A 12,107-nucleotide genomic window follows, 5' to 3' on the forward strand; every position below is an offset into this window, starting at 1 on the left:
AGACATATTTTACTGAAAAGGCAACACATGCCAGGTCAACAACTTCACTTCTCTCTAATCCTCTGCATAAAAAAAGGGTCTAATCTGAATCCTTTCTTGATCTTTCTCCCAACAGCAAAAAGCCCCAAGCAAGTTTAAAGCTCTTTTTTAGCCTCTGAAGAAATTATCGGGTTCCAAAAGCTATTCTTATGGAAGATGAGTGAGACTCTCAAGAGAATTTTCATCCTCTGCTTTCTAACATCTCATAAATTACACAGAAAGTTTTTACACGATTAAAAACAATGATTTTTAAAAAAAAAATCCTGCTAAACTATTTCAAGAATATCTTCCTCGTGACATAAAAAACTGGTTTAATGTGTGTGTGTGCGCGCGTGCAAAGAACTCTTGAATCAATTTCATTAACTTACCCTTGCAAATTCTCCACCATTAAGTCTCTTTCGAGCCTAATCCTGTCTTTAAGATTACAGATTCGTTGTTTGTGTAAGTCAGGATTTCGCTGTGACACACATGAACAGTCTCCTGACAGCTGTGTATTAATTTGGAGTCTTATAAGCAAGCCTGGTACTGGGGGCCTTGCCGGGTCAGGCCCGGGACGCAAAGGAGCCCAAGAAATCGGCCCCGCCCTCCGGCTGGGCAGCTGGACCAGGCCTCACGGGAGGGCCTACGACTAAATGCCCACGGCGAGTCTTTGAAAGTGGGTGGACCCTGTGCTCCACCAGCACTGCCCTCCCTGGGGGCTAGGGCCTTTGGAGGGGGCAGAGGGGACTGTGGGGACAGCAGGCGGGGCAGGCAGGGCACAGGACAGGTGTCCCTCCTGCCCTCTCCCTCAGCCCTAGCGGTTCCTCTCCTTTCCCTCCTGGATTTTGGATGTCTGTCCCTCTCTCTCCGTCCTGGCTTTCTTTCCCTCCCTCTCTCTTCACTTCAGATAGCTCTCTTTCCTCGAGAAATAAGAGGATATTGAAGAAAACAGAGACAGTAAAGGGAATAAGAAACAGTGTAAAGAGGCCATACAGCAGAACTGACATGGGTTCTGCTTGAGATGGCCTTGGCTAAACCAAGTTTTCACTTCCTTCCCTTCGTTTAGAAACGAGGACGAGCTCAGCTGGAGTCCGTCACACCTGCGGGCACTCGCGGGCGTCCCCACGGAAGGCAGCCCAGTGTGGGGCGAGAGCACCACGCAGAGGAGAAAGCCATGGGCCTTCGAGCACTGCCCAGTTAGTTTCCTCATCCACAAAATTCAGGGATAAGACTAGATCAGTGGCTCACAAACATTTTTTTTTTTTGTCTTTACCAGAACCTATAGTAAGAACTGCAATTTCCATTAGCGCCAACACACACACACACACACACACACACACACACACACACACAGCCCACGAAACAATTCTTATCCTCAGTAGGAGCAATGTACCAATATGTCACCCTGTTTTCTACAGCCTGGTTGCTGTCCACAATTTAAGAGTTCACAATCTACCTGTGATCACAACCTCAGTTCCCAAAACACTGGTCTGACCAAAACCCTAGGTTTCTCCTAGTTCTAGGACTTGCTGACTTTGAGCCACGGAGGGCCCACGTGACCTGGCCGGCGGCCCCCTCGCCCTGTCTGCTGCAGGCACACTGGCCTTCTTGCTGGTGCCTGGACCAAGCGAGCAGGCTCCCACTGGACAATGTTTGCCTCTGACATTCCCTGGGCCTGGGCCCCTATACGCTGGGATGGCCAGGCCTCTGGACAGTGTCACTTCCTTCAGGTCTCTGCTCCAATGTCACCGATCTGGACAGGCTTCCTCGACCGTCCAACTAAATGTCACCCCCCACCCTCCCCTTCTACTTTCTTCACTCCCTTCTCCCACAACCTGTTTAATTTTATCTAACACTTACCAATTCCTGACATTATATTGTATGTTTATTTGCTTAGTGTGTGACTCCCTACCCCCAGAAATGTCAGCTCCATATGAGCTGGATTTTGTCATTTGTCATTATGTCTGAGTGTCTAGAACAGTGCCCTGCGCAGAACGGGGACTTAAAAATAACTGTTGAATGAATGAATGAATCTAGAGTTCTGTCTTTAGACTTAGAATTCTGGATTTTCTCTGGTCGTAAACAGCTCTTGATCAGGAACAGTTCTCCACACCTGGTCTCTACCAAGTGACTCCGGGAAACTCAGGGGAAAGTTAACTTCCCTTCTTCCCAACTACCTTTCAGAGCACCACTCTTTTTGCCTGAAGGTCTGAGACTCTCTGCTGTCTGTCTATTGATACTGATCTCCTTTCTCCACGCATGCATGACACCTGAATTAGTTAAGAACTTAAATTCATAAAAAACGGAAAACACGTCAATATCAGCCACTATTGTTATTAAAATTGCAGCTGTGTGATGCTTTGGTCAGGTGTTAAAATGAAAAAAAGAAGAAGGTGAAGGGTAAAGGGAACAAGAGTAACTGGAGGTGCTACTCAGATGGGGTGGAAAAAGGTACTCTCTGATGCGGTGTCATTTAGCAAGGGAAGAAGTGAAGGAACATTTCAGGCGAATGGAAAAGGGCGGCTGAAGTGCACGTAAATCTTGGGGGGAAAGATGTGAACATCTAAAAAGCTGTATCTCAAAAGGTTAAACCAAAAAGAATTCGCTTAAAAATTCTATTAATAAGAACACCTCATGTACTGCCAAACAGTCACCAAATGTGTGTCTTACGCCCACTCACAGCCCATCAAAAGGGACATCTGGGTCAATAAGCAAAACTGTTTACGAGAAGGGGAGGGGACCATTTGTTAAGCACGGAATTGTACAGAGTCCTAGGCTGTACCTTGAACAATGAAACACATAACATAGTTTCGTTTCCTACCCTGTTTTCAAACGTCTTCTGGAAAGTTTAAGGAACCCATGTTGACATCAGTATGCATACGTTTAATTTTGGATTTATATATATTCGTAAGTTAAAGCGTCACTTCTGAAACTTAATGAATGAAAAATAACACAGGAAAAGCTGTAAAGTGAACTAATCTTGTTTTTATTTAACACGCATATATAGTGATTAGTCTCGCCTCTCTATCCCTATATTCCCTAAGGGTAGGGCTCTATCTTAACACCCATCAGTAGCAACAGCAATAGTAACAACAATAACCGCTAAGATTTGTAAATGTATTACAATGTATAAAGCATTAGGCTAAGCACTTTCTCTCACTTAATCATAACAATATCCCTGCAGGGAGCTAGCATTATGTTCATCTTACAAATGGGGACATTGAATTTCTCTAAGTTAGTATACAGTGTATCATGTTCTCTCTTCCCCTGAGATGGTGAGCTCCGTGAGAGAGGTCTCTCATCTTCTCCTCTGTCTCAGCAATACGGCCGTAGCAAGAACCCACCAGTGGGGCAGACGGATGAGTTGAAGAGGCTCCGCCCATGTCTACGTAACACGCAGAACTTCAGTTTGGGTTCTAAAAATATTCTAGAGACGCGTACTCTGTGCGCGTCTCTGTGTGTCGACCTCTGTGCCCACTGGGAGACAAGACAAAATCTTAAGGCCATTACTCGTTTTTAGTGGAAATGCTGATGGGAAACGTGATGATATTATTGTAGGAGCCATTCTCTCTTTGGATATAAAATTTGAAATTGTTTAATTATGAAAAATGTTCAGATACCTAAGATATACAAACAGGCACCTTTCAGAGATTTGGGCACATACATAAAAGTCAATAAACATCCTAAAGACCAAGAGGATTTAACATAAATGGTAGGCCTGTGCTGCCACTAGCTGGAGGGGTTTTCCTTCTTCCCAGAGCCTTGTCTCTGAGCCTCTGCAGCAAGAAGCAGGCTAGAATGGGTTTACAGTACATTAAATTACTGAATAATAACATTTCAAGACTACCAGTAACAAAAGTAAACATTCCCAGCTAATCCATTTAAGCTGAGTAAAATTCATGGATCTCAGATGTAATACTCACTAAACACATATCAGACATGCTTGGCTGCTCCCTCCCCCAAAAGCATATGAGAGTTATTGAAACTGGTCGCAAGCACCATTCCTGCCATCTCCCCTTCTTCTGTCCCTTTTGCCTGACCTTTACTGCCTTCACTAGGAAAAAGGACTGTAATGGGAACTGAGAAAGAAGGAACGTAATATAGAAAAGCAAATTTTTAAGTATCCACAAAATTGGACAATAACACCAGTAACCTCAAATATCTACTTCTGAAACTCGTTTTATATTTTAATCTCCTTCCATTTCTCCCCAACTACCTTCCCATTAGGCAGCATCCTGGTTAGTATGAAAATAAGACATTTTATATGTGTAGCACATCACAGTTTATAAATTTCTTTCCTGTGCATGATCTCATAGGAACCTCACAAAAATGCTTTAAGGTCTTCTGAACAGAAATTGTCATTCTGATTTTATGAATGAGAAAACAACTGCCCAGAAAGATTACACATCGCACACTAAACAACTGCTAAAGCCAAGAATGGAATAGGACTGAGGATTTAGGATTCCTCACTTTCCACCAGTTCCATTGCAGTACAACAGGCTGCTGCTTCAAAACAGGTAGGTGAGAGCGGACGAGAAAATCTGTCCGTGAACAATAGTTTAGGAACAGTTACCTCGGTCTTCTTCACTATACATAGGCAATACCTTCTGAATTTTAACAGTGTATAAAAGATGTAAAATAATAATTATGGAGAAATATTTTAGATTAAGTATTAACAATGCTTTTCAGCTACAGAACATAGTAATTTATAATCTTTCTCAATATACTGGGCATGGAAGGTGAAATTTTTATTACAAGTCCAAATCCATTGTTTGATGTATGTACGAAATACATAAAAACTGCACATTAGAACTTAGAGGAGAAGTGAGTACAATGGCACACTGCTGGCAGACTACAAACGGGTAAAACTTTTCTGGAGGTGATCTGGCAATGCATATCAAACAGCCCTAAAAACGCACAAGGCCTTTCACCCAGTTATTCCATTTCTAATGTACTCAAAGGAAATAATTACAGATGTTGTAGAAATGTGTCTGCAAAAATGTTAATTATGGTGTTAGAAGACGAAATTAATAAATGGATTGGTTAAATCAAAGCAAATGAAAGGATACAATGTAGGACTTAAAATTGATCCGCAAAAACATATAAGGTATATTAAGAGAAAAAACAGATTTGTAAATAATGTATACAACAGAATCACATTTTAAAAGCTATATACATTTACATATATTTATACATACACACATGTGACTGGGATATTATACGAAAATATTAATAGTGATTGTATATACTCAGTGATATTACAGATTAATTTATTTTTTCACTTCTGTATTTTAAAATCTCCAAAAATGGCTACTTGTACAACAGAATAAATTAAATATTTGATATATGTAAATATATACATGCTATATTGTTTCATACATTATGTATTACACAGTATTATATAACATAATTATATATTACATATTATATATAAAATGTGATAGATATATATATTTTAGCTTGTATCAGAACTATGGAAAACAGAGAATGAAATTCAATTTACATATATCAGAGAACCCTCGAGCTACGATGAATGCAAATGGAAATAAATTTTCCAAAACGGAAGCAAGAAGAAGAAGGCACAGCACGTAAGATGAGTCAGGAAAGAGAACAGTGAGCAACCTGATTAGACAAAGGGCCTGGTATCAGAAAATAAACTTGAACTGAGCCATACGTTTTCATAGCTACAATTTTTCACTCCTAATTAACAGAAAGGTCTTAAAATATCAACAGCTTCTGAAAGTGAAGTAGTTCAGGCAGTTTTTGCAGGAAAATGAATACAAGGTTCATAGGAAATGGAGACGTCTCCTTCCTAGAGAACAAGATACTTAGTCTTACGCTACGGCACCGTCAGGAAAGGGGCCAGGAAAATCAGAGCGGAACATATACTGTCCCCGTGGAAACTGACACACGCCTACCTGGAGCGTGCACCTCTGCTGGCCACACCTCAGAGAAGATATTATGGGAAACAAAGGTCCAGAGAAGGGCAATTAAATTGTGAAAAGGCAACTATATAAAGGGAGAAATTAAGAGTCGCTGATCTTTAAAGATAAAAGCGGAACAGAAAAACATCTTCCAAAGTTTACAAGGTCATAGATGCCACTGACAGAATGAAAATAGGCACTGAAAGACCAAAGTAATATGGCTATCAGTTTAAATAAGGCAGACCCAAGGAAAACAAGATAGTTTGATGGGACAGGAAAAATAGATGAGACGCGTTACCCCCCTGCATTGAGAGGAAATCCCAAATCCTTCCTGTCCCAAAGGCCTCAGGACTCCCTGGCTGCTGCCTGCCTCTCAGCTCTCGTCTCCTCCTGTTCTTCCTCCTTGTCCAGGCCCCAATCACACTGGCTTCCTCCTCTTCCTCTAACAAGCCTCTGCCTGGAATGCTCTTCTCCTAGGTCTCTACCCGGCCAGCTCCTGTTTGAGATCTCAGCTGCAAAATCACCTCCTCATGAGGACCTTCCCTGGTTGCCCCACATAAGCTGACGGGGGGCTGCTGCCAGCCACTGTCACATTACTTAATTTTCCCCATAATGCTTAGCACCACACGGAGTGACCTCATTCGTTTGTTTGTTTACATATATCATCTGTCTCACCAACTAAGGAAAACAGGAATTAAAAAGCTACGTCACCTAGGCTTTCCCTGACCCCCCAGGCTGGTCAGCTCATTCACTTTGATTGCACACTTCTTCCTCCCCTTGTCACTTTTCTTTGGTAACCCAAATTATAGTTGCTTTTTTATTTTTCTTCAAATATTTGTTTTTCTCAAGGTCCATGGGGTAGGAGCCACCATGGGCTAGTTTATGAATCAACACCGAGCCAGTGCCGGACATACAGCAAACACTCCACAAACACGTGTTTGAACACATGAATAACTAATGAATAAGAAAGAAAGATGGGCGATACAATTAGACCTCAGTCTTATACCACTCACAAAAATTAACTCAAAATGGATTCAAGACTTAAACCACATATTCCTGAAACTTGAAAACTCCTAGAAGAAAACCCAAGGAAAAAGCTCCTTAACAGGGTCTTGACAATGATTTCTTACATAAATTGTAAATTACAAATATTCTGCAACTAACCTCACTGCAAAGGTCTTATCTGTATCAGTCAGAACATGCAGACCTATGACAATCTCTTTAGATGCTACATAATATTACCAGGATGGCCACCGAGTTTACTTAGCCATCTCCCTGTTGATAGACACTTGGGTTCTCTCTCATTTTCTCCCCTTACAAACACTGTGTTTGGGTCACAGGCTTGAGCCTTCTCCAACCTGGTCCACCTGGTCCTAGGTTCCTACCCCTTATGAACAATAGGATTTATCATTTACACTATTTTCAGAAATAGTGCGAGTGTCCTTAGGAGTATTTTAAAATGAATTTATAGTAACTTTTTTTTTCAAAATCCTGGATTCCCCCTAAGATGATTTCTTTTTATTCATTTCTTTGGGTTTTTTCTTCTTTTGGAGCTATAATTGATATATAACATTATATTAGTTTCAGGCATACAACATAATGATTCAATATTTGTATATATTGCAAAATGATCACCACAATAAGTCTAGTTAACATCCATCGGCACACATAGTTAAAAAAATTTTTTTTCTTGTAATGAGAACTGATAAGATCTACTCAATGACTTTCAAATATGCAACACAGTATTATTAACTATAATCACCACGCTGTCCCTTACATCTTATTTAGTTTACAACTGGAAGTTTATACCTTTTGACCACCTTCACCCTTTTTCACACTTCCTCCTAGCCCACCCCCCAACTCCGCCTCTGGCAACCATCAATCTGTTTTAAGACAGTAGATCTCAAATGTTCTTACCACAAAAAAGAAATGGTAATTCTGTGACATGATGGAGGTCTTCGCTAATGCTACAGTGGTAATCATTGTTAACATATAAGTGTGTCAAAGCAACACATTGTACATCTTAAAATAACACAATATTATATGTCAATTATATTTCAAAAGCTGGGCAAAAAACACACACCCACACACAAAGGATGGAGGATAGACAGGCAAAAAAGAACAGAAAAAAGATAAAGGGCCACATATGAAGAAAATTAGGGCATTATATTAACCAGTTGCTATTTAGTTTTGCAAATACTATGGTTCCTGCAAAAAAGGATAACAGAGTGCATTTGTAATAAAATATATGTAAATTCATTCATTCAGTGATTCATTCATTCAGCTTTGTAATTTAGGCTCCATACTTTCTGATTCAGTTGCAGCCAATGAAATCCTGCCTCAGGCTTTAGAAGTGCAGTACCTCTAAATTCAAATACCATGTTTTCCTCAAAAATAAGACCTAGCCGGACCATCAACTTTAATGCGTCTTTTGGAGCAAAAATAATATAAGATCCAGTATTATATTATATTACATTACATTATATCATATTATATAAGACCCGGTCTTATATTATAGCAAAATAAGACTGGGTCTTATATTAATTTTTGCTCCAAAAGACTCATTAGAGCTAATGGTCCGACTAGGTCTTATTTTCGGGGAAACACGGTAACAAAAGGAATTCTGGATGGATAAGAAACATGCACCAAAGACAAAAACAGGAAACCTATTTAGAAGAAACTCTATAAAGTCAGAAACTAAAACCTTTCGGGAATAAAATCCTTTACTTAGCAATCATGAAACTCTCTTCGAAGGCTCTTTTAGAACAACAACAACTTTGAGACATTTTAGTCTAAATCTTGTGGAAAATGATTGATAATCTTTAAAAACCTTCGTTAGACTAGCAGTTCACCCCGGTTCACAGTATTCAAATCACTGCTGTTTTGGAAGATAGATAACATTCATAGCTCTTTACGAGTCGCAAGAGTCTTGAATCATCTCCTCTATTCTCTTTACGTATAAAAGTAAATAAATTGATGACGAGCATATTCTTTATCTTGAACACCATGTATGTATGGGAGACACACTAAACTACAGTTGCCCATCTCTGCTTAAGATAAAGGTGGTTCTGGAATTTGTAGGTAGAACCTAACTCTGGTGCTGAAAGCTACAATTGGAACAAACCAGGTGCAGCCGGAAAGTGACCAGGTCATTCAATGGCAGTGGTCAGGGAGGCAGCCAGCTGAGCAAGGACCCTCCATCCTCCGCTGCTTGTAATGACAGCAGCAGCTGCTGATACAACACACATGCCAGGGGCTAGACTGAACACAGAACAGCGTCTCTCGCTCTTCTTCCAAAGGCCTAGTCTTTCTCATAAAGGATTGACAGCAGTTGACATTTGAAAAGAGATCTGGATGCAGAAAGAAATTTGAAAAGTCTTCTCTAGTCAATTTTAGCTTTTCGTTAATTTCAGAGCTTCTTCATGCCACACCATAGGACTGTCACTCAGTCAAAGGTGGAATAAGAAATCTGCTTGCCTCGAGAATTCAGCTATTTTGCCTTTTAAAGTATATACGTATTGTTCAAAATATACTACATCTTGAACTTTATGGGTCATGACTCACAGTACGAAATACATTTTCCATCAGAACCCAGTACACACAATACACATACAACTTAAAACAAGTTTCATGAAAGTTACCCTTACTAGATGCAATGAACATGGCATCTATTTTATGCTGTCTTCCGTTTCAGTGCTGGCTACATACCACAGTTGCTTTCATGACAGAGTAATGGTTTACAATCTACAATTTGAGAAACACTGCTGTCAGACACACACGTGGTCTGGCCTCTGCCTACCTCTCTAACTACATCTCACGCTGTTCTCCACCCTACTTCCCCCACTGCTGCCACCATCTAATTCCTTTTCTTCCTTTTTGTATTAAACCAAAGGTAGTTCTTGAAATGCACCAAGCTCTTTGCTGTCTCAGGGCCTTTGATCTTGTTAGTGCTGCCTGGAACCTGTCCTTAGATCTTTGCACTTCTTTCCGGCCTCAAGGCAAGAGTCACTTCCTCAGAGGGGACTCCAGTGACCACCCAGTTGGAAGGAGACACACACACACACACCCCTCCAGCCAAGGCAGAGGGTGGGGGAGGAGTTCACTGCTGTGTCTGGGTTGTTGGAAAGTCTAAATGACAAAATGTAAGGCAGGCACACACACACACACACACACAGACACACACACACACACAAAACCAGTATTCTGTAAATGTCACTTTCTCCCTCCCTATGCCATTGCACAGCTCACTGAATTCTACCTACTGAAACTCTATTCCATTTGCTTCAGGGTGGCTTTTCTGACTCTGAAAAGTGAAGACACCATCCTCTAATACCACCCCCCCCAAGTACTCTGTACCCTCTCAGAGCACTTACTACTTTCTTTCTTCCTCTTTTTCTTTCTTTCTTTTTAGTTTCATTCAGCAAATATCTGAATGCCTAACATGGTCTAAGCAATAACAGTGAACAAAAAATAAGGATCCATTCCTCTAACAATGCAGTTTAGTAAGGGTGACATACACAAATAATTTCAACTGAGGAGATCTTAAACTAAAATAAAATCTACTGACCAACTGGATAGGAGACACAGGAGAAGGAATGCAGGATAACGCTGGTGTCTCATTTAGGTTATAATAATGTGGCATCATTAATTAACTTGGTGAAACAAGAGAAACCAGGTGGAAAGATAGCAAGCTCAGTTTTGGTCATACCGAGTTTGAGGGGCCTTTAGGACAGCCAGGTAGACATGTCCAGCAAGCAACTCGGTTAGGCCTTAGCAGGTCTGAGATGAAAACTGAAATCTGGGAATGAAAGCTTAGGCATTACAAGAACTCATGTGTGGGGATGAAATCAGCAAAGGAAAAATGTATAGACTAAGTGAAATTAATTAAGGAGTGAGTCTCTGAGAGTGGCATTTAAATAGCAAGCAAAGCCAGTGAAAAATGAGCGCCTGAATGACCATGAATTTCAGCTGTTACAGAGCCTAAATGACATACATTTTGACAATGACTGGATTTGACACTTAAAGGCCAGTAGAAACTTAAGCAAGAGCAACTTCACTGAAGCCACTAGAGAGGAAAACAAACGCCATGGTATGGAGAATGAAAGTGAAGGGGCAGGCGGCAGAGCAGGTAAAAACACCATGCACTCCAGCAGTTTACTGACAGATACATGGGAGGATTGGGCAAGAAGTGGATAAACACAGGATGGGGCGGCGTGTTTTCATTTCATTTTCTTAAGAGGTATGATTTGAACCCCGAGGAGAAGGAAGTGGAGAGGAAAAGGCTAAAATGACAGGAAAGAAAAATGATAACCAGAAGCAAAAGTCTTGTATTCAACGGTAAAGAATGAGATTAGGGAAAAGATGGATGCATTCTCCTTCGACACCTCTTTCTCTAAACTAGACACACGAGACTGAAGGATGGATAAAAGTATAGATCAACGTGTAGGCTGGGGGCATGAGGTGGAAGAAACTGTTAGACTCTGTCATCTGCTGAGAACGGAGGAAAGAGCAGGGGCAGGGGACGGATGGTGTGTCAAGTGAAGCTTTGAAAAGGGCGGGGGCTGACTGGGGTAACAAAAAGGATTACTGAGCAGTAACAGAGAAAGAAGGGGTGCGGCTGGGGCTCGGCTGCTAAATTCATAGCTATTCCCATCTGACAAGTCAGCGTTCTAGCCTCCAGTCCGTTATTCGCAAGTTTTGAAAAGAGTTGGGAAGTCACTCGAATTAACCAGCACCCTCGTGTTCTGCATCAGGTGAGTGCGTTAGCATCACCTACTGGCTTTTTAGAAATGCGAATGCCGAGCCCTCGTCCTGCGAACGCACAGGTTCTGGGGGAGGGGGAGGGGGAGGCTCAAGCAAGTGGAGTTTCCAGAAGCTCTCCCAGTGATGCAAAGGGGCCTTGCTGTGAGAAAGCACCGACCCGGACAGAAGGTCACCACCTGGCTGGAAGAGCGCTGACACCAAACACAGCGATCGCTGCGACGCGGCCCTGAGACGGGGCGCGGGACGGGGCTCTGCCACTCGGGACAGACAGACAGACGGGGCGCGGGACAGGGCTCTGCCACTCGGGACAGACCGCAGGATCCAGGGAGATTCGCAGCGGCGCTGAGACGGTCACGTCCACACCACCACGCGCTCAGAGGCGACGCGGAGAGCCTGAAACAT

The 12,107-nt window shown here is 41.8% G+C and overlaps 1 protein-coding gene across 1 annotated transcript in view; it reads right to left on the reverse strand.

The window, feature by feature from the left end:
- Window positions 1-12,107, reverse strand: part of NME7 (NME/NM23 family member 7) — a 107,613-nt gene that overhangs the window by 94,264 nt on the left and 1,242 nt on the right. The window contains exon 4 of the mRNA XM_088801827.1: window positions 11,882-12,098. Within this exon, the coding sequence (XP_088657953.1) occupies window positions 11,882-12,098 (217 nt within the window). The remainder of the gene's footprint in view (window positions 1-11,881; window positions 12,099-12,107) is intronic.

Source organism: Rhinolophus sinicus, chromosome 11 (assembly GCF_057876585.1).
Source record: "Rhinolophus sinicus isolate RSI-liver-muscle chromosome 11, RSI-T2T, whole genome shotgun sequence".
Classification (NCBI taxonomy): domain Eukaryota; kingdom Metazoa; phylum Chordata; class Mammalia; order Chiroptera; family Rhinolophidae; genus Rhinolophus; species Rhinolophus sinicus.